Source organism: Nerophis lumbriciformis, linkage group LG16, assembly GCF_033978685.3.
Source record: "Nerophis lumbriciformis linkage group LG16, RoL_Nlum_v2.1, whole genome shotgun sequence".
In the NCBI taxonomy this organism is placed as follows: domain Eukaryota; kingdom Metazoa; phylum Chordata; class Actinopteri; order Syngnathiformes; family Syngnathidae; genus Nerophis; species Nerophis lumbriciformis.
Window position 1 is genome coordinate 1,335,001 of NC_084563.2, and position 27,553 is coordinate 1,362,553.

General features: G+C 32.9%; 1 protein-coding gene across 1 annotated transcript in view; it reads left to right on the forward strand.

Moving 5' to 3' along the window:
* Window positions 1-27,553, forward strand: part of fat2 (FAT atypical cadherin 2) — a 232,208-nt gene that overhangs the window by 130,754 nt on the left and 73,901 nt on the right. The window contains exons 15-19 of the mRNA XM_061976515.2: window positions 6,836-7,069; window positions 13,598-13,987; window positions 21,135-21,346; window positions 25,657-25,794; window positions 27,291-27,434. Coding sequence (XP_061832499.1) covers window positions 6,836-7,069; window positions 13,598-13,987; window positions 21,135-21,346; window positions 25,657-25,794; window positions 27,291-27,434 — 1,118 coding nt within the window. The remainder of the gene's footprint in view (window positions 1-6,835; window positions 7,070-13,597; window positions 13,988-21,134; window positions 21,347-25,656; window positions 25,795-27,290; window positions 27,435-27,553) is intronic.

Sequence of the window (27,553 nt, forward strand, 5' to 3'; positions counted from 1 at the left end):
TTTTAATTTGACATTAATATTTAACATTCGTATTTTAGTTCAGTTTATTTCTAACATTCAAACAATACGATTACGATGTATTGCGTCACATATTTCAAGTTGTTTCATTACAACATGTCTGAAAAGGAGTAGGAAGAAGCCGAGCTTATTTGATCCTATTCCTTTTCATATCATAACAGTTGTATTCCATTTCTTTGTTCTCTGTTTGTAACAGAACAGTGAATATTTAACATTTATATTTAACATTCATATTTAACATTTAGATTTTAACATTTCTATTGAACAATCATATTTGACATTTACGTTTAACATTCAAATTCAATGTTTAGATTTAACATTTAGGCTTAGATTTACCATGTAGATTTCTTTCTTTAGTTTATTTCGAACATGAGCACACTTACATCATAATACATCACACAATTTCATATCATTTCATTTTACATCATGCCCGAAAAGGAGTAGGAAGAAGCAAAGCTTATTTAATCCTACCCCTTTCTCACTTCAAGCGTTTACAAATATATAGAATCATTTACTGACCTTTTATATAATAAAATAACATCTATGAATTAGTATACAACAGTTTTGTAATATGTAATTAATTATTTAACATTTATAACATTTAAATTTAGATTTAACATTAAAATGTAAAACATTTATCATTTGGATTTGACATTTAGAGTTAACATTGTTATTAAACATTTATATTTAACGTTTAGATTCAACATTTAGATTTAAGGTTCATATTTAACATTTAGATTTAACATTAAAATGTAACATTTATGTTTAACATTTAAATGTAACATTTATTTTTAACATTCATATTTAACATGTATGTTTAACATTTAAATTTAACATTTAGATTTAACATTTATAATATTTAACATTTAAATTTAGATTTAACATAAAAATTTTACATTTGGATTTCACATTTAGTGTTAACATTTTTATTTGACATTTATATTTAATGTTTATACCTAACATTTAGGCTTAGATTTACCATGTATATTTAACATTTATAATATTTAAATTTAGATTTAACATTTAAAACATTTATCATTTGGATTTGACATTTAGAGTTAACATTTTTATTTAACATTAGAATTTAATGATTAGATTTAACATTGAGATTTAAAGTTCAAATTTAACATTAAGGTTTAACATTTTATTTAACATTTATGTTTAACATTCAAATTTAACATGTATTTTTAACATTCATATTTAACATTTATGTTTAACATTTAAATTTCACGTGTATTTTTAACATTTGTGTTTAACATTTCAATTTAACATTTAAATTTAACATTTAGATTTAACATTTACAATATTTAACATTTAAATTTAGATTTAACAGTAAAAGTTAACATTTGGATTTAGAGTTAACATTGTTATTTTACATTTATATTTAATGTTTAGATTTAACATTTAGATTTAAAGTTCATATTTAACATTTAGGTTTAACATTTAGATTTATCATTCAAATTTGACATTTATATTTAACATTCATATTTAACATTTAAATTTAGATTTAACATTTGGATTTTACATTTAGAGTAACATTAGTATTTACCATTTATATTTAATTTTTTACATTTAAGATTTAGATTAAAAGTTCATATTTAACAATTAGGTTTAACATTTATATTTAACATTTGGGTTCAATATTTAAATGTAACTTTTATGTTTGATATTTATATTTCATTTGAATGTAATACTTAGCTTCAACATTTGGATTCAACATTTAGATTTGATATTTACATTTTCGACACCTTTGAGCGTGTTGACGTTTAGGTTCCACATTTATATTTTACATTTAGATTTGACATTTATGTTTAGGATATTTTACATTTGGAATCAACATTCATATCATAGCAGTTTTATTTCATTTCTTTGTTGTCTGTTTGTAACAGAACAATGAATATTTAACATTCATATTTAACATTCCTATTTAACATTCCTATTTAACATTTAAATTTAACATTTATATTTAACATTTATATTTAACATTCATATTTCACATTTATGTATAACATTCAAATTCAACGTTTAGATTTAACATTTAGGCTTAGATTTACCATTTAGATTTAATATTTATAACATTTAAATTTAGATTTAACATTAAAATGTAAAACATTTATCATTTGGATTTGACATTTAGAAGTAACATTTTTATTTAACATTTATATTTAATGTTTGTATTTAACATTTAGATTTAAAGTTCATATTTAACATTTAGATTCAACATTTATGTTTAACATTCAAATTTAACATTTATGGTTAACATTTAAATTGAACATTTATTTTTAACATTGATATTTATTATTTGTTTAACATTTAGATTTAACATTTATAATATTTAACATTTAAATTTAGATTAAACAAACATTTTACATTTGGATTTCACATTTAAAGTTAACATTTTTATTTGACATTTATATTTAATGTTTATACCTAACATTTAGGCTTAGATTTACCATGTATATTTAACATTTATAATATTTAAATTTAGATTTAACATTTAAAACATTTATCATTTGGATTTGACATTTAGGGTTAACATTTTTATTTAACATTTATATTTAATGTTTAGATTGAACATTTATATTTAAAGTTCATATTTAACATTTAGGTTTAACATTTAGATTTAACATTCAAATTTAACATTTAGGTTTAACATTTAGATTTAACATTCAAATGTAACATTTATATTTAACATTAATATTTAACATTTATGTTTAACATTCAAATTTAACAATTCGATTTAACATTTAAATTTAGATTTAACATTCAAATGTAACATTTATATTTAACATTCATATTTAACATTTATGTTTAACATTCAAATTTAACATTTAAATTTAACATTTATAATATTTAACATTTAAACTTAGATTTAACAGTAACATTTAACATTTGGATCTATAGTTAACATTGTTATTTTACATTTATATTTAATGTTTAGATTTAACATTTAGATTTAAAGTTCATATTTAACATTTAGATTTATCATTCAAAATTAACATTTATATTTAACAGTCATATTTAACATTTAAATTAGTTTTAACATTAGGATTTTACTTTTAGAGTAACATTAGTATTTACCATTTATATTTAATTTTTACATTTAAGATTTAGATTAAAAGTTCATATTTAACAATTAGGTTTAACATTTGGATTCAATATTAAAATTGTACTTTTTTTTATATTTATATTTCATTTGAATGTAATACTTAGCTTCAACATTTAGATTTGATATTTAGATTTTTGACATCTTTGAGCGTGTTGACGTTTAGGTTCCACATTTATATTTTACATTTAGATTTGACATTTATGTTTAGGATATTTTACATTTGGAATCAACATTCATATCATAGCAGTGTTATTCCATTTCTTTGTTCTCTGTTTGTAACAGAACAATGAATATTTAACATTTATATTTAACATTCATATTTAATATTTAAATTTAACATTTATATTTAACATTCATATTTAACATTTAGATTTAACATTCAAATTCAACGTTTAGATTTAACATTTAGGCTTAGATTTACCATTTAGATTTAATATTTATAAAATTTAAATTTAGATTTAACATTAAAATGTAAAACATTTATCATTTGGATATGACATTTAGAGGTAACATTTTTATTTAACATTTATATTTAATGTTTGTATTTAACATTTAGATTTAAAGTTCATATTTAACATTTAGATTTAACATTTATGTTTAACATTTAAATTGAACATTTATTTTTAACATTGATATTTATTATTTGTTTAACATTTAAATTTAACATTTGATTTAACATTTGATTTAACATTTATAATATTTAACATTTAAATTTAGATTTAACATTAAAATGTAAAACATTTATTATTTGGATTTGACATTTAGAGGTAACATTTTTATTTAACATTTATATTTAATGTTTGTATTTAACATTTAGATTTAAAGTTCATATTTAACATTTAGATTTAACATTCAAATTTAACATTTATGTTTAACATTTAAATTGAACATTTATTTTTAACATTGATATTTATTATTTATGTTTAACATTTAAATCTAACATTTAGATTTAACATTCAAATTTAACATTTATATTTAACATTAATATTTAACACTTATGTTTAACATTCAAATTTAACAATTTGATTTAACATTTATAATATTTAACATTTAAATTTAGATGTAACATTCAAATTTAACATTGATATTTATCATTTATGTTTAACATTCAAATTTAACATTTAAATTTAACATTTATAATATTTAACATTTAAATTTAGATTTAACATTTATGTTTAGGATGTTTAAATCTGGAAATCAACATTCATATTCAGGGGTGCCCAAACTACGGGCTCAAGTATAAAAAAATAAAATCAAAAAAGAAATATATATCCATCCATCCATTTTCTACCGCTTATTCCCTTTGGGGTCGCGGGGGCGCTGAGCCTATCTCAGCTACAATCGGGCGGAAGGCGAGGTACACCCTGGACAAGTCGCCACCTCATCACAGTAAATATATATATATATATATATATATATATATATATAAAAAAATAAAATAAAATAAAAAAGACAGAAAAAATAATAAATATATAACAAATAAATAAATATATATATATATATATTTATTATTTTTTCTGGGTTTTTTTATCCACTTTGTACCGCTTGCTACTCACGGTGTGTCTTAGCCGCTCAGGCAAATCATATTGTCTAAAAATGCATTTTCTCATCGATAACGTGACATCATCGCGCGCGCGGAAAGTGCGCTATATATATATCTTATATATATATATGTTGCGTTTTGGACCAGTTGTTCCTCCCAGGGAATTCAAGTCACAAGTCGCTCCCAAGCTCTTTACGACACTTAAAGCTGAGTTGAAAAACCACCAGAGACAGAATGGGTATTTTGTTGTATATTTTCAAAGCTTTGCCAATATACATTTTGAGACCAGTCTAACCCCTAGAACATTCTATTGCGCCTCCCAAAATGGTCTGTCCTCCCAACGCCAAAAACCCCTTCTTTCCTTCCCCCTCCCTAGCCATAATACAAGCCCAACGTCTCCCTAGCCATAATACATTCCAAAGAACTCAAGGTTAACACACACAGTATACTTGCTGGCAGAGCATCAAGAGAAGAAATGGAAAACACGAGCTGTATATATATATATATATATATATATATATATATATATATATATATATATATATATATATATATATATATATATATATATATATATATATATGTCTTAATAAGGTTATCCAAAAAATAGTGCTCGATACCGTAGTAGAGCGCAATATATGTATGTGTGGGGAAAAAAATCACAAGACTATTTCATCTCTACAGGCCTGTTTCATGAGGGGGGGGTACCCTCAATCATCAGGAGATTTTAATGGGAGCATTCGCATACCATGGTTTATATAGGGCACAGAGTGGGTGGGTACAGGCTGGTGTAGGGGCGTGGTAATTGGCTCATGTGTTACCTAGGAGGTGTTTCCGTCTGTGGCGGCATGCTGTTACAATTTCGCTGCGCTTGTTGAGGGATGACAGGTCTGGACGGTAAATAGTAAACAGTTTCTCTTTCAAGCATAGGTTGCATCTTTTATTACCACTATTGTAAGGTGTGCTGGATGCAAGAATTTGCCATGTTATTGAATATTCAACATTATTGTCTTTGAGGTCCCAAATGTGTTTGCTGAGTTCTGTGGTATTCCGCAGGTTTTGGTTCCTGAAAGAAGCCTTGTGATTGTTCCATCTGGTTTTGAATTCTCCCTCGGTTAATCCTACATATGTGTCGGATGTGTTAATGTCCTTGCGTATTACCTTAGATTGGTAGACAACTGATGTTTGTAAGCACCCCCCGTTGAGAGGGCAATCAGGTTTCTTTCGACAGTTACAGCCTTTGTTGGTTTTGGAGTCGCTCTGTCCGGGGGCCGACGGCTCATTTGCAATTGTTTTGTTGTGTTTTGAGATGATTTGTCGTATATTGTTCATACAGCTGTAGCTCAATTTAATGTTGTTCTTGTTGAATACTTTTCTTTGGGTGTTGTCTTTGGGAAAGTGTTTGTCAATCAGATTGAGGAATTTGTGTCCAATGTTAGTTGAGACGTTTTTGCTGTATGGGGGGTTGTACCAGATGATGTCGTTTCGTTTTCTGTTCTTTTTTGGCTGGTTTCCTGGCGTGGGTTCATAGGTGAGGGTGAAATTGTATCCGCTTTCATCAAGGGCTTTTTGGTACGGGGGGGTTGCTTGGTCAAATTCAGCTTTGCTAGATGACAGCATCGATAGCCTTTTATTGATTCCGGTAGGTATTCTTTTCGTGGTGGTGGGTGGGTGGTTGCTGTCATGGTGCACGTATTGGAGTGTTGTGTTGGGTTTCGTGAATGGTTGGTAGCTGTTATTTCTCAGGTTGAAAGTGACGTCAAGGAAGTTGACGGTTTGCTTGTTGGCTTCAATCGTGATCCGTAGGCCGTTCTCTTTGAAAATTTGGCATATGCGCTTCTTGGTATTCTCGCTGCAGGCCTGTAGAGATGAAATAGTCTTGTGATTTTTTTTCCCCACACATACATATATATATATATATATATATATATATATATATATATATACACAGCCCGGCCCCCGGCCAAATTGTTTTAACCCAATGCGGCCCCCGAGTCAAAAAGTTTGGGGACCCCTGTTCATTTTTAACATTTAGGATTTTAAATGTATATTTCCCATTTAGATTTAACACTTGTACATAACATTTATATGTAACATTTAGAGTCCGAGCCAATCAGGGGCCTGGATACTGAACAGTGGCCACTAATACACTGACCCCCCCTCAGGTGAGCTGTTCACCCTGGCGGTGCTGGACAGGGAGACAGAGTCCCAGTCCAGCATGGTGGTGAGGGCCACGGACGGCGGGGGGAACTGGTGCCAGGCGGACATCTTGCTCAACATCCAGGACACCAACGACAACCCGCCGCGCTTCTCCTCCGCCCGCTACCAGGTCACCGTCTTCGACAACACCACCGTGCGCACGCCCGTCGCCGCCCTCTACGCCAAAGACCCGGACGCAGGTAGGCCACCTGAACCTGAGAACCAGGACCCGGGTCTGGACTTGTTGACGACACGCCTTGAAAAGGTGCTTTCAGGTTGTTGATGACGAGGCCTGTGGTTGTTAGTCCAAGGTAACACACCTGGCTCTTCATGCCCCGCCCACCTCATTCAGTCCAAGGTGTTCATTGCAACACACCTGGCTCTTCATGCCCCGCCCACCTCATGTCTTGTGAAATTCCTAGTCATTCTTCTTGTTCATTCTTGTCGTCAACAAGCCTCAGTTTCACTTCAGTGTTTGAACACTGAAACCTAATCATTGCACACACACACACACACACACACACACACACACACACACACACACACACACACACACACACACACACACTAGAACAGGTGAGTCTTAACTTGAATTGAGATACACACGTTGGCTAACAAATGCTTCTTGACAGCTCATTTTTCCATTTAAAACAAAGGCCACATCAATTTAAAGAGGCCTCCTACGTCATTTATATCGGTCCGCCACGTCATTTAAAGTGGACTTTCACATCATTTAATGTGGTGCGCCATATAATTTTAAAGTGGCCTTCCACATCATTTAACATGGTCCACCACATAATTTTAAAGTGGCTTTCCATGTCATTTAACGTTATTTTTTAAAGTGGCCATCCACGTCATTTTCATATGGCCCCATCCCATTATTTTAACATAGCATGACCCACCATTTAAAGTTGTCCGACACATCATTTAATGTGGCCCTCCACATCAATTTTCTGTGGCCTTCCACGGTCTGCCACATCATTTAAAGTGGCCTTCCATGTCATTTAAAGTGGTCCGCCACATCATTTTCAAGTGGCCCATCCCATAATTTTTACATAACATGCCACATCATTTTACGTAGTCTGCCACATCATTTAAAGTTGTCCGCCACATCATTTAATTTGGCCCTCCGCTTCAATTTTCAGTGGCCTTCCAGGTCAATTAAAGCGGTCTGCCACATCATTTAAAGTGGTGCGCCACATAATTTTAAAGTGGCCTTCCACATCATTTAAAGTGGCCTTCCCCATCATTTAACGTGGTCCTCCACATCATTTTAAGGTGGCCTTCCCCGTCATTTAAATTTGGCCTTTCACATCATTTAATGTGGTCCTCCACATCATTTTAATGTGGCCTTCCCCATCATTTAAATTTTGCCTTTCACATCATTTAATGTGGCTTGCCACATCATTTTCAGGTGGCCCATCCCATTATTTTAACATAGCATACCACGCCATTTAAAGTTGTCTGACACGTCATTTAATTTGGCCCTAAACATCAATTTTCAGTGGCCTTCCATGTCATTTAAAGTGGTCCGCCACATCATTTTCAGGTGGCCCATCCCATAATTTTTACATAACATGCCACATCATTTTACGTAGTCTGCCACATCATTTCAAGTTGTCCGCCACATCATTTAATTTGGCCCTCCGCTTCAATTTTCATTGGCCTTCCAGGTCAATTAAAGTGGTCTGCCACATCATTTAAACTGGTACGCTACATAATTTTTAAATTGCCATCCACATAATTTAAAGTGGCCTTCCCCATCATTTAAATTTGGCCTTTCACATCATTTAATGTGGTCCTCCACATCATTTTAATGTGGCCTTCCCCGTCATTTAAAATTGGCCTTTCACATCATTTAATGTGATCCTCCACATCATTTTAATGTGGCCTTCCCCGTCATTTAAAATTGGCCTTTCACATCATTTAATGTGATCCTCCACATCATTTTAACGTGGCCTTCCCCGTCATTTAAAATTGGCCTTTCACATCATTTAATGTGATCCTCCACATCATTTTAATGTGGCCTTCCCCGTCATTTAAATTTGGCCTTTCACATCATTTAATGTGGTCCTCCACATAATTTTAATGTGGCCTTCCCCGTCATTTAAAATTGGCCTTTCACATCATTTAATGTGGTCCTCCACATCATTATAGTGGCCTTCCCCGTCATTTAAAGTTGGCCTTTCACATCATTTAATGTGGTCCTCCACATCATTATAGTGGCCTTCCCCGTCATTTAAATTTGGCCTTTCACATCATTTAATGTGGTCGTCCACATCATTTTAATGTGGCCTTCCCCGTCATTTAAATTTGGCCTTTCACATCATTTAACGTGGTCCTCCAAATCATTTTAATGTGGCCTTCCCCATCATTTAAATTTTGCCTTTCACATCATTTAATGTGATCCTCCACGTCATTTTAATGTGGCCTTCCCCGTCATTTAAATTTGGCCTTTCACATCATTTAATGTGGTCCTCCACGTCATTTTATTGTGGCCTTCTCCGTCATTTAAATTTGGCCTTACACATCATTTAATGTGGTCCTCCACATCATTTTAATGTGGCCTTCCCCGTCATTTAAAATTGGCCTTTCACATAATTTAATGTGATCCTCCACATCATTTTAATGTGGCCTTCCCCGTCATTTAAATTTGGCCTTTCACATCATTTAATGTGGTCCTCCACATCATTTTAATGTGGCCTTCCCCGTCATTTAAATTTGGCCTTTCACATCATTTAATGTGATCCTCCACAACATTTTAATGTGGCCTTCCCCGTCATTTAAATTTGGCCTTTCACATCATTTAATGTAGTCCTCCACATCATTATAGTGGCCTTCCCCGTCATTTAAATTTGGCCTTTCACATCATTTAATGTGGTCGTCCACATCATTTTAAAGTGGCCTTCCCCGTCATTTAAATTTTGCCTTTCACATCATTTAATGTGGTCCTCCAAATCATTTTATTGTGGCCTTCCCCGTCATTTAAATTTTGCCTTTCACATCATTTAATGTGGTCCTCCACATCATTTTAATGTGGCCTTCCACGTCATTTAAAATTGGCCTTTCACATCATTTAATGTGATCCTCCACATCATTTTAATGTGGCCTTCCCCGTCATTTAAATTTGGCCATTCACATCATTTAATGTGGTCCTCTACATCATTTTAAGGTGGCCATCCCCGTCATTTAAATTTTGCCTTTCACATCATTTAATGTGGTCCTCCACATCATTTTAATGTGGCCTTCCCCGTCATTTAAATTTTGCCTTTCACATCATTTAACGTGGTCCTCCACATCATTATAGTGGCCTTCCCCGTCATTTAAATTTGGCCTTTCACATCATTTAAGGTGGTCCTCCACATCATTTTAATGTGGCCTTCCCCGTCATTTAAAATTGGCCTTTCACATCATTTAATGTGATCCTCCAAATCATTTTAATGTGGCCTTCCCCATCATTTAAATTTGGCCTTTCACATCATTTAACGTGGTCCGCCACATCATTTTCTTGTGGCCCATCCCATAATTTTAACATAACATGCCACATCATTTTACGTAGTCCGCCACATCATTTCAAGTTGTCAGCCACATCATTTAATTTGGCCCTCCGCATCAATTTTCAGTGGCCTTCCACGTCAATTAAAGTGGTCTGCCACATCATTTAAAGTGGTACGCTACATCATTTTTAAAGTGGCCATCCACATCATTTAAAGTGGTCTGCAACATTATTTAATTTGGCCCTCTGCTTCAATTTTCAGTGGCCTTCCAGGTCAATTAAAGTGGTCTGCCACATCATTTGAAGTGGTACGCTACATCATTTTTAAAGTGGCCATCCACATCATTTAAAGTGGTCTGCAACATTATTTAATTTGGCCCTTCACATCCATTTTAAGTGGCCTTCCACATCATTTAAGGTGGTCTGCAACATTATTTAATTTGGCCCTTCACATCCATTTTAAGTGGCCTTCCACATCATTTAAGGTGGTCTGCAACATTATTTAAATTGGCCCTTCACATCCATTTTAAGTGGCCTTACACATCATTTAAAGTGGCCTTCCATGTCATTTAAAGTGGTCCGCCACATCATTTTCTTGTGGCCCATCCCATAATTTTAACATAACATGCCACATCATTTTACGTAGTCTGCCACATCATTTCAAGTTGTCCGCCACATCATTTAATTTGGCCCTCCGCATCAATTTTCAGTGGCCTTCCAGGTCAATTAAAGTGGTCTGCCACATCATTTAATGTGGTACGCTACATCATTTTTAAAGTGGCCATCCACATCATTTAAAGTGGTCTGCAACATTATTTAATTTGGCCCTTCACATCCATTTTAAGTGGCCTTCCACATCATTTAAAGTGGTCTGCAACATTATTTAATTTGGCCCTTCACATAGTGGCCTTCCACATCATTTAATGTGGCCTTCCTTGTCGTTTAAATTTGTCCACCACATCATTTTCTTGTGGCCTTTAACGTCATTTAAAAGGGTCTGCCACATAATTTTACCCTGGCCTCCCACGTCATTTAAAGTGGTCCGCCACATCATTTTCTTGTGTCCCATCCCATTATTTTAACATAACATGCCACATCATTTTACGTAGTCTGCCACATCATTTCAAGTTGTCTGCCACATCATTTAATTTGGCCTTCCGCTTCAATTTTCAGTGGCCTTCCAGGTCAATTAAAGCGGTCTGCCACATCATTTAATGTGGTGCGCCACATATTTTAAATTGGCCTTCCACATCATTTAACATGGTCCACCACATAATATTAAAGTGGCTTTCCACGTCATTTAACATTATTTTTTAATGTGGCCATCCACATCATTAAACGTGGCTTGCCACATAATTTTCAGGTGGCCCATCCCATTATTTTAACATAGCATACCACGCCATTTAAAGTTGTCTGACACGTCATTTAATTTGGCCCTCCACATCAATTTTCAGTGGCCTTCAACGGTCTGCCACATCATTTAAAGTGGCCTACCATGTCATTTAAAGTGGTCCGCCACATCATTTTCATGTGGCCCATCCCATACTTTTAACATAACATGCCACGTGGCCCATCCCATGATTTTAACATAACATGCCACATCATTTCAAGTTGTCCGCCACATCATTTAATTTGGCCCGCCGCTTCAATTTTCAGTGGCCTTCCAGGTCAATTAAAGTGGTACGCTACATCATTTTTAAAGTGGCCATCCACATCATTTAAAGTGGTACGCTACATCATTTTTAAAGTGGCCATCCACATCATTTAAAGTGGTACGCTACATCATTTTTAAAGTGGCCATCCACGTCATTTAAAGTGGTACGCTACATCATTTTTAAAGTGGCCATCCACATCATTTAAAGTGGTCTGCAACATTATTTAATTTGGCCCTTCACATCCCTTTTAAGTGGCCTTCCACATCATTTTAAGTTGTCTGCCACATCATTTCAAGTTGTCTGCCACATCATTTAATTTGGCCCTCCGCTTCAATTTTCATTGGCCTTCCAGGTCAATTAAAGTGGTCTGCCACATCATTTAAAGTGGTACGCTACATCATTTTTAAATTGGCCATCCACATCATTTAAAGTGGTCTGCAACATTATTTAAATTGGCCCTTCACATCCATTTTAAGTGGCCTTCCACATCATTTTAAGTTGTCTGCCACATCATTTCAAGTTGTCTGCCACATCATTTCAAGTTGTCTGCCACATCATTTAATTTGGCCTTCCGCTTCAATTTTCAGTGGCCTTCCAGGTCAATTAAAGTGGTCTGCCACCTCATTTAAAGTGATACGCTACATAATTTTTAATGTGGCCATCCACATCATTTAAAGTGGTACGCTACATCATTTTTAAAGTGGCCATCCACATCATTTAAAGTGGTCTGCAACATTATTTAAGTTGGCCCTTCACATCCATTTTAAGTGGCCTTCCACATCATTTCAAGTTGTCTGCCACATCATTTAATTTGGCCTTCCGCGTCAATTTTCAGTGGCCTTCCAGGTCAATTAAAGTGGTCTGCCACCTCATTTAAAGTGGTACGCTACATCATTTTTAAAGTGGCCATCCACATCATTTAAAGTGGTACGCTACATCATTTTTAAAGTGGCCATCCACATCATTTAAAGTGGTCTGCAACATTATTTAATTTGGCCCTTCACATCCATTTTAAGTGGCCTTCCACATCATTTAAATTGGTCTGCAACATTATTTAATTTGGCCCTTCACATCCATTTTAAGTGGCCTTCCACATCATTTAACGTGGTCTGCAACATTACATAGTGGCCTTCAACATCATTTAAAGTGGCCTTCCTTGTCATTTAAATGTGTCCACCACTTCATTTTAACATGGCCTTTAACGTCATTTAAAAGGGTCTGCCACATAATTTTACTCTGGCCTTCCACGTCATTTAAAGTGGTCCGCCACATCATTTTCAAGTGGCCCATACCATAATTTTAACATAGCATGCCACATCATTTTATGTGGTCGGCTACAACATTTACTTGGTCTGCCATGTCATTTAAAATGGTCCGCCACATCATTTTAAGTGGCCTTCCACACCATTTATATGGCCTGCTAAAGGCTGGCAAAAGAAAAAAAAAGACTTTATGGCTAAATGTGTTCTCCACGTGATTACAATCTGATCTTCCAAGCTTTTACTTTGGTATTTGGTGTCAGTTGTCCACCAGGTCTTGGTAGATGTTGCAACTGAAGGCAGTAAAAATGTGCTCAGGTATAAACTCCGAGGTGAGGTATTCCCTCCTGGCGGGCGACGGCGGTTACTTCTCCTTGGACCAGATGTCTGGCATCCTGCGCCTGGAGCGACCCCTGACCCCCGACACGCCGTCCAGTCTGGAGCTGAAGGTGAAGGCCACCGACCGCGGTCTCCCCCGGCAACTCTTCTCCGTCGCCACGGTGACGGTGGACGTGGTGTCTCTGGAAGACTACCAGCCCATCTTCCTGAGCAGCGACTACACCGCCCACATCCCCGAGTCTCTGTCCGTGGGCTCCGAGGTGCTGAGGGTGTCGGCCCTCACCACAGGAGAGTCGGGGCCGGACGCCGTTGTCTATCGCATCCTGTCTGGGAACCAGGACGGACGCTTCCTGTTGGAGCCTAAAACTGGTAAGGAGCACCTAATCCTAGTTTTATTTAGCTGGAGCCTATCCCAGCAGACTAGTTTTATTTAGCTGGAGCCTATCCCAGCAGACTTTGTGTACGTTTCTGTTTTTACACATATTTTTTTAATTACATTTTAAAACACTATTTTATATTCAGTGTAAAACTAAAATTTACCAAATTTGCCACAAGTGAGTTTTAAAGCAACAAATATTTCTGCACTGAAATTCTCTACGATGGTTTTTTTTTTGCACATATTTTTTGATTTAATTTTAAAACACAGTATTTTAAATTCAGTGTAAAAAAAATAAAAATGTATAGAAATGACCACATTTTGCCATAAGTGAGTTTTGAAGCCAGTATTTTATATTCAGTGTAAAACTAAAATAAGCGTATAAAATTTACCAAATTTGCCACAAGTGAGTTTTAAAGCAACAAATATTTCTGCAATGAAATTCTCTACGATGATTTTTTTTTTGCACATATTTCTTGATTTAATTTTAAAACACAGTATTTTAAATTCAGTGTAAAAAAAAAGCGTATAACATTTACCAAATTTGCCACAAGTGAGTTTTAAAGCAACAAATATTTCTGCACTGAAATTCTCTACGATGTTTTTTTTTGCACATATTTTTTAATTTAATTTTAAAACACAGTATTTTAAATTCAGTGTAAAAAAATAAAAATGTATAGAAATGACCACATTTTGCCATAAGTGAGTTTTGAAGCCAGTATTTTATATTCAGTGTAAAACTAAAATAAGCGTATAAAATTGACCAAATTTGCCACAAGTGAGTTTTAAAGCAACAAATATTTCTGCACAGAAATTCTCTACGATGATTTTTTTTTGCACATATTTTTTAATTTATTTTTAAAACACAGTATTTTAAATTCATTGTTAAAAAAAAAGTGTATAACATTTACCAAATTTGCCACAAGTGAGTTTTAAAGCAACAAATATTTCTGCACTGAAATTCTCTACGATGGTTTTTTTTTTGCACATATTTTTTGATTTAATTTTAAAACACAGTATTTTAAATTCAGTGTAAAAAAAATAAAAATGTATAGAAATGACCACATTTTGCCATAAGTGAGTTTTGAAGCCAGTATTTTATATTCAGTGTAAAACTAAAATAAGCGTATAAAATTTACCAAATTTGCCACAAGTGAGTTTTAAAGCAACAAATATTTCTGCAATGAAATTCTCTACGATGATTTTTTTTTTGCACATATTTCTTGATTTAATTTTAAAACACAGTATTTTAAATTCAGTGTAAAAAAAAAGCGTATAACATTTACCAAATTTGCCACAAGTGAGTTTTAAAGCAACAAATATTTCTGCACTGAAATTCTCTACGATGTTTTTTTTTGCACATATTTTTTAATTTAATTTTAAAACACAGTATTTTAAATTCAGTGTAAAAAAATAAAAATGTATAGAAATGACCACATTTTGCCATAAGTGAGTTTTGAAGCCAGTATTTTATATTCAGTGTAAAACTAAAATAAGCGTATAAAATTGACCAAATTTGCCACAAGTGAGTTTTAAAGCAACAAATATTTCTGCACAGAAATTCTCTACGATGATTTTTTTTTGCACTTATTTTTTAATTTATTTTTAAAACACAGTATTTTAAATTCAGTGTTAAAAAAAAAGTGTATAACATTTACCAAATTTGCCACAAGTGAGTTTTAAAGCAACAAATATTTCTGCACAGAAATTCTCTACGATGATTTTTTTTTTGCACATATTTTTTCATTTAATTTTAAAACACAGTATTTTAAATTCAGTGTAAAAAAAATAAAAATGTATAGAAATGACCACATTTTGCCATAAGTGAGTTTTGAAGCCAGTATTTTATATTCAGTGTAAAACTAAAATAAGCGTATAAAATTTGCCAAATTTGCCACAAGTGAGTTTTAAAGCAACAAATATTTCTGCACTGAAATTCTCTACGATGATTTTTTTTTTGCACATATTTTTTAATTAAATTTTAAAACACAGTATTTTAAATTCAGTGTAAAAAAAAAAAAAATGTATAGAAATGACCACATTTTGCCATAAGTGAGTTTTGAAGCCAGTATTTTATATTCAGTGTTAAACTAAAATAAGCGTATAAAATTTACCAAATTTGCCACAAGTGACAAATATTTCTGCACTGAAATTCTCTACGATGATTTATTTTTGCACATATTTTTTAATTTAATTTTAAAACACAGTATTTTAAATTCAGTGTAAAAAAAATAAAAATGTATAGAAATGACCACATTTTGCCATAAGTGAGTTTTGAAGCCAGTATTTTATATTCAGTGTAAAACTAAAATAAGCGTATAAAATTTACCAAATTTGCCACAAGTGAGTTTTAAAGCAACAAATATTTCTGCACTGAAATTCTCTACGATGATTTTTTTTTGCACATATTTTTTAATTAAATTTTAAAACACAGTATTTTAAATTCAGTGTAAAAAAAATAAAAATGTATAGAAATTACCACATTTTGCCATAAGTGAGTTTTGAAGCCAGTATTTTATATTCAGTGTTAAACTAAAATAAGCGTATAAAATTTACCAAATTTGCCACAAGTGACAAATATTTCTGCACTGAAATTCTCTACGATGATTTATTTTTGCACATATTTTTTAATTTAATTTTAAAACACAGTATTTTAAATTCAGTGTAAAAAAAATAAAAATGTATAGAAATGACCACATTTTGCCATAAGTGAGTTTTGAAGCCAGTATTTTATATTCAGTGTAAAACTAAAATAAGCGTATAAAATTTACCAAATTTGCCACAAGTGAGTTTTAAAGCAACAAATATTTCTGCACTGAAATTCTCTACGATGATTTTTTTTTGCACATATTTTTTAATTAAATTTTAAAACACAGTATTTTAAATTCAGTGTAAAAAAAATAAAAATGTATAGAAATTACCACATTTTGCCATAAGTGAGTTTTGAAGCAACACTGAATTTTAAACAATGTATTTTAACAAACCACATTTTCAAACAAAAGCTTTTTGCTCACAACATTTTCTTCCATGAATAATTTAATGTAAAAAAAAACAAAATGCGTTATGTTTTTTTGATGTGTTTCTTTCCCGGGTGCTGCTGAGTTGCCTCTCGGCAGGAAAACAAGCAGAGTGGAATTCACACTTGAAACCGTATTTGTCGCTCCAAGGCAGCCTCTTTTTCTCTCATTGATTTATGCTAATAATACTTCTCATTGCAATGTGACGCTGCATAATATTGTTCCGGCACAGGATGCTGCTGTAAGCACACCTGCTGGTGATTGTGTCTTTAAAAGCACAACATTGTACTGCTCGGACCCAGCAGGCACCAGACATTGATACAACCTTCATTATACGTACGTGTCCTTTAAAAGTCACCTTAGTGTCCAACGTCAGATCCACGTCGTTGGTTGGGAAATAACCACATTTCCATCGTCAAATCAAGGTCACACTCCAGTTTGAGACCAGGAAAAAACTTGTATTTTTAATCCGAATATCATTATGGTTCTCTTGCACCTCGTTAGACTCTAGAACACACAGGTGTCAAACTCAAGGCCCGGGGGCCTGATGTGGCCCGCCACTTCATTTTATTTGGCCCTGGAAATATGTATCTATAAAGTACTGTAAATGTAACAAATGTAAAACTGTAAAACTGCAGTTTTTTTTATTTACAGTAAAAAACTAATGTAAATGTTACTGTAAAATTTAAGTTTTTTATTTACAGTAAAAAAAACAAATGTAAATTTTACTGTTAAATTGAAGGTTTTTTTATTTACAGTAAAAACAAATGTAAATTTTACTGTAAAATTGCATTTTTTTTAATTTACAGTAAAAAACAAATGTACATTTTACTGTAAAATTGCAGTTTTTTAATTTACAGTAAAAAAAACAATGCAAATTGTACTGTAAAATTGCAGTTTTTTAAATTTACAGTAAAAAAACAAATGTACATTTTACTGTAAAATTGCAGTTTTTTGATTTACAGTAAAAAAACAATGCAAATTTTACTGTAAAATTGCAGTTTTTTTAATTTACAGTAAAAAAAACAATGCAAATTTTACTGTAAAATTGCATTTTTTTTAATTTACAGTAAAAAAACAAATGTACATTTTACTGTAAAATTGCGGTTTTTTAAATTTACAGTAAAAAAACAAATGTACATTTTAGTGTAAAATTGCAGTTTTTTAATTTACAGTAAAAAAAAACAATGCAAATTTTACTGTAAAATTGCAGTTTTTTTAATTTGCAGTTAAAAAAAACAATGCAAATTTTACTGTAAAATTGCAGTTTTTTTGATTTGCAGTAAAAAAAAAACAATGCAAATTTTACTGTAAAATTGCAGTTTCTTTATTTACAGTAAAAAAACAATGTAAATGTTACTGTAAAATTGCATTTTTTTAAATTTACAGTAAAAAAACAAATGTACATTTTACTGTAAAATTGCAGTTTTTTTATTTACAGTTAAAAAAACAATGCAAATTTTACTGTAAAATTGCAGTTTTTTTAAATTTGCAGTAAAAAAACAATGCAAATTTTACTGTAAAATTGCAGTTTTTTTATTTACAGTAAAAAAAACAAATGTACATTTTACTGTAAAATTGCAGTTTTTTTATTTACAGTAAAAAAACAAATGTAAATTTTACTGTTATATTGAAGGTTTTTTTATTTACAGTAAAAACAAATTTACATTTTACTGTAAAATTGCAGTTTTTTACATTTACAGTAAAAAAACAAATGTACATTTTACTGTAAAATTGCAGTTTTTTAAATTTGCAGTAAAAAACAATGCAAATTTTACTGTAAAATTGCAGTTTTTTTTATTTACAGTAAAAAAACAAATGTACATTTTACTGTAAAATTGCAGTTTTTTTAAATTTACAGTAAAAAAACAAATGTACATTTTACTGTAAAATTGCAGTTTTTTAATTTACAGTAAAAAAACAATGCAAATCTTACTGTAAAATTGCAGTTTTTTAAATTTACAGTAAAAAAAACAATGCAAATTTTACTGTAAAATTGCAGTTTTTTACATTTACAGTAAAAAAAACAAATGTACATTTTACTGTAAAATTGCAGTTTTTTACATTTACAGTAAAAAAACAAATGTACATTTTACTGTAAAATTGCAGTTTTTTAATTTACAGTAAAAAAAAACAATGCACATTTTACTGTAAAATTGCAGTTTTTTTAATTTACAGTAAAAAAACAAATGTACATTTTACTGTAAAATTGCAGTTTTTTAAATTTACAGTAAAAAAACAAATGTACATTTTACTGTAAAATTGCAGTTTTTTAATTTACAGTAAAAAAACAATGTAAATTTTACTGTAAAATTGCAGTTTTTTTTAATTTACAGTTAAAAAAACAATGCAAATTTTACTGCAAAATTGCAGTTTTTTAAATTTACAGTAAAAAAAACAAATGTAAATGTTAGTGTTAAATTGAAGATTTTTTATTTACAGTAAAAACAAATGTACATTTTACTGTAAAATTGCAGTTTTTTACATTTACAGTAAAAAAACAAATGTACATTTTACTGTAAAATTGCAGTCTTTTTAATTTACAGTAAAAAAAGTACATTTTACAGTAAAATTCTGGCAACTGAGATGCCTTTTTTTTAACATAAAAACATCAGTACTGTTTTTCCATTTACAGTAATATACACTACATTTACAGTAATATGTACTACATTTTGAAATGATTGCAACTTAACATATTTTTTTTACATTTTAGTTTTTAAAAATCTACTAATAAAATGCATTAAAAAATGGTGTAATAATAGTATTTACTGTTAGAAGTGCTCCCTGGGGCCAAACATAACTGGGCCCTCAGTGAAAACCACTCTGACGTAGACCTAATCAAGTGGCCCTTGCCTTCCCTTGGTTGTCGGGATGTAAGCGCCACTAGGTGCTAGCCACAGAATGCACTTTTTTTTTTTTTAAAGCACCCGAGGCGGCGTCAGGAAACCAAAACAAACCCTGACAAGGCCCGCAGGGACAAGCTGCAGCAATTAGCCTCCACACGCAACATAATTGTTTTATGCTCTGGAGGAGCAAGACGGCGAAATATGATGAACAAAAACCTTCTTACTTCTCACTCATTTGTTTTAACGTTTAACATTGCAGCAATATAGTTGGTAAGGATGTTTGGGGTTTCTGATCCTTTGTGAGGGCACCAAGGGACTTCTGTGTGTGTGTGTGTTGGCAGAGCAGCACAGTTGAGCTTGCCGTTGTTGTTGTTGTTAACAAATAGAACGTTTATTCATCACCGCCTTGCTGTGTTAATAGAAGCGTTTCTTAACCATAAAAAAAAAAAAGTGTGTTTCTCAGCTGTGGTGGCAATACACTTTTCCACCACGTGTGGCAGTGGTGACAATATCAAACAAAACTGAACAAGTCGTGGAGAAGTTTCTTAAGCGCAAAAAAATATGACTAAAGTGGTGAAGCTGTATTTTCATTTTATTGACCGTTTATTCAACAAACATATATATTATTATTATTTATTTGATTATAATGTATTTATTTCAGCTGTCTAATTGTGCGAAAATGTATGTACATTTCATTTTCCCTTCTTATGCAGTATATTGGATTAGTATTTATTTGATTTAATCAGTGAGCGAAGCCTTGATAATTATTTTTGTGATCGACACATCATTTCAATTTGGGTTGGATATAATTATGGAATATGATTAAAATCAAGAGTAATATTATTATTATGTAGATTCAAGGCTCCTCACAGCACAAAACGTGTACAAGCTGCTATACACACACACACACACACACACACACACACACACACACACACACACGCAAGTAACTGTGTGCAATGCATCCGTGCCATAAGCAGCGGCGACCATTAGCACAATGACATGCACAAACAGGACTGTAGCAAGCGAGGATGTCAGCCTCTGGTGACTTTGACTGCAGCACAAACCAAATTACGGTATTAAAAAAAAAAAAAAAAAGTGTCCGAAAACAAAAAGTCCATTGAAAATTCCTGAGGTGGATTTTTCTTGTGAGGCCCCCTGGTGGTCATATATATATATATATATATACACACACAGTTCCAAGTTGAATGCATGAATGGAGAGCACAGTTGATTTGGAGGAGGTAAAACCCAAATAACGAGCGTGTGACCCCGCAGGCCTGCTGACCCTGGCCGCCCCGCTGGACTTTGAAGTTTCCCGGGAGTTCTACGTGTCCGTGGAGGGCCGGCGAGGACGCTGGACCCTAGCCGACGTCACCACGGTGGTGGTCAACGTCACCGACGTCAACGACAACGCGCCTGTTTTCGGGCGGGGCGACTACAGCGCCGAAATATCGGAAGAGGATGCTCCAGGAAGCCTGGTGATGAAGGTGAGGGGCGCACCACAGAAAACTCGCTCCAAGTCTGAGGTCGTCTTTCATTGAAGCACAAGCATGGACCTCTCCAGTCTGATGATGTCATCTTTTTGGTTATCCTAACTTGGGAGAAGAAGGGATTTGTTGGGAGTTTAGATGGAAAAATGGTAAAAAAAAGGATTGAGTCAGAAACTGCGGGAAAACCTGGAAAGAAGAGAAGATGAAGTTGAGCCTTGAGTGTTCTATTTTGCGTCCTCTTCTACTGATGTTTTCCTCAAAATGCTGATAGTAAGTAAATTAAGTACATTTTTATTCATAAAGCACATTTCAATGATAAAAATCAGTTTAAACTAAAACCAATCAGGTTGTTGGCAGGGCCCCAGGATATATATATATATATATATATATATATATATATATATATATATATATATATATATATATATATATATATATATATATATAAGGGAATAAGCGGTAGAAAATGGATGGATGGATATATATATATATATATATATATATATATATATATATATATATATATATATATATATGTATATGTATATATATATGTATATGTATATATATGTATATGTATGTATATATATATATGTATATATATATATATATATATGTATGTATATATATATATATATATATATATATATACATATGTATATATATATATATAATCAAATATATATATATATATATATATATATATATATGTATATATACATATGTATATATATGTATATATACATATGTATATATATATATACATATGTATATATATATATATATATATAATCAAATAAATAAAATAATTGTAAAAAAAAAAGTGGCCCAAATTTCTTTTTTAAATAAATAAAATAAAATAACTGTAAAAAAAAAAAGTGGCCAAAAAGGTAAAATAAATAAAATAAAAATATATATATAAATATGTATGTATGTGTATATGTATATGTATATGTGTGTATATATATATATATATATATATATAAAATGTAATTTTTTTAAGTGATCAAAAACGTAAAATAAAGAAAATAATTGTAAAAAAAAGTACAATAAATAAAATAAAATAATTGTAAAAAGAAAAAAAAAAAAAAAAATATATATATATATATATATATATATATATATATATATATATATATATATATATATATATAATTTTTTTAAAGTTGGCAAAAAAGTCAAATAATTGTAAAAAAGTGGCCAAAAAAATGTAAAATTATATATATATAAATATATAATTTTTTTTAAAGTGGCCAAAAAAGTAAAATAATTGTAAAAAAAAGTGGCCAACATTTTTTTTAAATAATATATATATATATATATATATATATATATTTTTTTTTTTTTTTTTTTTAAGTGGCCAAAAAAAGTTGACTAACTAAGATACACATTTTTTTAAGTGGCCAAAAAAAGTAGAATAAACAAAATAAAGTAATTGTAAAAAAGTGGCCAAAAAAGTAAAATAAATGAGATATATATTTTTTTTAAGTGGCCAAAAAAAAGTAAAGTAAATAAAATCAAATAATTATTATTAAAAAAAAAGTGGCCAAAAAGTTGTTGTTTTTTAAATGGCCCAAAAAAAGTTAAATAAATAAAATAAAATACTTGTAAAAAAAAAAAAGTGTCCAAAAAGTTAAATACATTTTTTTTTTAAAGTATTTATTTTTAAAGTGTCCCAAAGAAGTAATATAAATATAAATATTATTTAGGATGTAGAGACAGGTAGGCAATGTGCAAGCCGAAAGCCATTCCATTCGGGTTAGGATGTGCCAGAACAAAGCAAAAGGCCAAAAACAACAATCCAGACAAAGCTGGCTTAAGGGTCTTCCTGATGGCCAGCCAGGGACAAGTGTGTCTCCTGATTGCCAATCCAAGACGTGTGAAGGGGCCCGTGTTCACAAGTGGAGGCCGACACAAATGACAGAGAGGCCACAGAGCAAAGTGGGAGACAGTCAGGCAGTCCACACCAGAAGAGAAGTCGTGCTTACCAGACAAATATGGAGGACTCTGGCAATAAAAAGGGCTTACTGGCGAATATGTCTGACACAGAATCATTTTTATCAGCAAATCCAGAAGGTGCGACGCGGGTGCAGTTAGCGCCATCACGTCAGGGGATAAGGTGGCAATAACACGGCTGGGTGGCTCGCTGATCAGATGTCTGACATTTGTCTTCTTCTAAGCACTTTTGCCTTCTTTCTTGTGCTCCTCATTCAAAACATGTACACTATATATATATATATATATATATATATATATATATATATATATATATATATATATATATATATATATATATATATATATATATATATATATATATGTCTTAATAAGGTTATCCAAAAAATAGTGCTCGATACCGTAGTAGAGCGCAATATATGTATGTGTGGGAAAAAAATCACAAGACTATTTCATCTCTACAGGCCTGTTTCATGAGGGGGGGTACCCTCAATCATCAGGAGATTTTAATGGGAGCATTCGCATACCATGGTTTATATAGGGCACAGAGTGGGTGGGTACAGGCTGGTGTAGGGGCGTGGTGATTGGCTCATGTGTTACCTAGGAGGTGTTTCCGTCTATGGCGGCATGCTGTTACAATTTCGCTGCGCTTGTTGAGGGATGACAGGTCTGGACGGTAAATAATAAACAGTTTCTCTTTCAAGCATAGGTTGCATCTTTTATTACCACTATTGTAAGGTGTGCTGGATGCAAGAATTTGCCATGTTATTGAATATTCAACATTATTGTCTTTGAGGTCCCAAATGTGTTTGCTGAGTTCTGTGGTATTCCGCAGGTTTTGGTTCCTGAAAGAAGCCTTGTGATTGTTCCATCTGGTTTTGAATTCTCCCTCGGTTAATCCTACATATGTGTCGGATGTGTTAATGTCCTTGCGTATTACCTTAGATTGGTAGACAACTGATGTTTGTAAGCACCCCCCGTTGAGAGGGCAATCAGGTTTCTTTCGACAGTTACATCCTTTGTTGGTTTTGGAGTCGCTCTGTCTGGGGGCTTTCTTAGGGTGCTGTCTTTGGGAAAGTGTTTGTCAAACACAAACACTTTCCCAAAGACAACATCCTAAGAAAAGTATTCAACAAGAACAACATTAAATTGAGCTACAGCTGCATGAACAATATACGACAAATCATCTCAAACCACAACAAAACAATTGCAAATGAGCCGTCGGCCCCCAGACAGAGCGACTCCAAAACCAACAAAGGATGTAACTGTCGAAAGAAACCTGATTGCCCTCTCAACGGGGGGTGCTTACAAACATCAGTTGTCTACCAATCTAAGGTAACACGCCAGGACATTAACACATCCGACACATATGTAGGATTAACCGAGGGAGAATTCAAAACAAGATGGAACAATCACAAGGCTTCTTTCAGGAACCAAAACCTGCGAAATACCACAGAACTCAGCAAACACATTTGGGACCTCAAAGACAATAATGTTGAATATTCAATAACATGGCAAATTCTCGCATCCAGCACACCTTACAATAGTGGTAATAAAAGATGCAACCTATGCTTGAAAGAGAAACTGTTTATTATTTACCGTCCAGACCTGTCATCCCTCAACAAGCGCAGCGAAATTGTAACAGCATGCCGCCACAGACGGAAACACCTCCTAGGTAACACATGAGCCAATCACCACGCCCCTACACCAGCTTGTACCCACCCACTCTGTGCCCTATATAAACCATGGTACGCGAATGCTCCCATTAAAATCTCCTGATGATTGAGGGTACCCCCCCTCATGAAACAGGCCTGTAGAGATGAAATAGTCTTGTGATTTTTTTCCCCACACATACATATATATATATATATATATATATATATATATATATAGCTAAGCCCGTGACTTTCAATCCCTCGGACTGTACTGCATCAACAAGCTACATCAGTGTGTAAAGGATATCACCACATGGGCTCAGGAACACTTCAGAAACCCACTGTCAGTAACTACAGTTGGTCGCTACATCTGTAAGCGCAAGTTAAAACTCTCCTATGCAAGGCGAAAACCGTTTATCAACAACACCCAGAAACTCAGTCGGCTTCGCTGGGCCTGAGCTCATCTAAGATGGACTGATACAAAGTGGAAAAGTGTTCTGTGGTCTGACGAGTCCACATTTCAAATTTGTTTTTGGAAACTGTGGACGTCGTGTCCTCCGGACCAAAGAGGAAAAGAACCATCCGGATTGTTATAGGCGCAAAGTGTAAAAGGCAGCATGTGTGATGGTATGGGGGTGTATTAGTGCCCAAGACATGGGTAACTCATCCCGCCACCTTGCCTTCTGGTCACTCAAGGTCACGGCGAGCGACCAAGACGGCCCAGTCAACAGCCTGGTGCGTTACTCCATCGTGAGCGGCGACCCTCTGCGACAGTTTGCCATCCACCCTCGCAGCGGAGAGATCAGTGTCTGTGCCGGACTGGATCGAGAGGAGGTGTGTGTGTGCGTGTGTGTGTGTATGTGTGCGTGTGCGTGTGTGTGTGTGTGTGTGTGTGTGTGCGCGTGTGTGTGTGCGCGCGTGTTCTAGTATTTCTAGCCTTCTTGAGACAAGAAGAAGGAAAAGTATCTTCCATATGAGGAGGTGTGAACAAGTGATGACATAAATCAATAACATTGCATCTAATAGACAATGTCTCATTTGTGGTGATATCCATCAAAGTGAGGGTGGTCCCAAAAAGGAGGGATTTTTCACATTGACTGTGTGTCGCTTTTAAAAGTGCTCCCCCTCTGGTCAACATATGAAATAACAAGTGTGTGTAAGGAATTCCAAATGCGCCGCCTTTGGCCAAAATTAATTTAAAAAATAAAAATATGTATATAGAGACATACTGTAATAACTTGAAGTAAATAATGAAGATTAAAAAAACAATTACAAAAGTGCGCCCCTCTAGCCAACATATGAAATAACAAGTGTGTGTAAGGAATTCCAAATGCGCCGCCTTTGGCCAAAATTAATTTAAAAAATAAAAATATGTATATAGAGACATACTGTAATAGCTTGAAGTAAATAATGAAGATTAAAAAAACAATTATAAATGAACTAAAAGCTTACCTTTTCATCACAATGTGTCAACGTTTTTCTTATAATATTGGAAACAATTTCTCATATTATTTTTGTTTCTGTGATATTGCAATATATTCTTGTAAAATTATTACTTTTTTAATGTAAAATTAGTACTTTTTCCATGCAAAATGGCGACATTTGACATATAAAACTCTGACTTTTATCACAATATTGCCAAATTTTTTTGTTCTTGTAAAATAGTGACATTTATTGAGTAAAATTCAGATTATTATTATTATAATACTGCCAAAATGTTAAAGTTTTCTTTTAAATTTGTGACTTTTGTCGAGTAAAATTACGACTCTTTTCATAAAATTGCCAAAATGTTAAGCTTTTTCTTGTAAAATTACGACTGTTATTGAGTCAAATTCCAACTTTTATCATAATATTGCACACATGTTCAGTTTTTCTTGTAAAACCTTGACTTGCGTTGAGTAAAATGACGACTTTTATTATAATACTGCCAACATTCTAAGTTTTTCTTGCGAAATTGTGACCTTTTTCTTGTGAAATTCCAACTCATTTTTCACAACAAGCTTTTTTATATTTGCATAGTATGTATATATTATTCATGTTATAAATACACTTCTGGTCCTAAAGAGGGAGGCTTTTTTCTCAGGTCTCAAGAAGGTAACAAATACAAGAGTGTGTGTGTGTGTGTGTGTGTGTGTGTGTGTGTGTGTGTGTGTGTGTGTGTGTGTGTGTGTGTGTGTGTGTGTGTGTGTGTGTGTGTGTGTGTGTGTGTGTGTGTGTGTGTGTGAATGCTGCGAGATAAGAAGGAAGGAGAAAAAGTCATCAGAGCGTATCATAGCAGTCCCATGTACATGTGTAAATAATCATGTGTGTGTGTGTGTGTGTGTGTGCAGCGTCCTCATTACTCTCTGACGGTGCAGGCGGCCGATGAAGGTCAGCCTCCTCTCTCCTCCGCAGTTGTGGTGTCTGTCACCATCAACGACTTCAACGACAACCCACCCCTCTTCTCACCTGTGGAACACAGTCTGCACTTACAGGTGACCATTGTGTATATTCTTTGTGTCCATTATATTGACTATTTATTTATTATTATTATTATTTATTTATTATATATATTTATTATATTCTTTGTGTCCATTATATTGACTATTTATTT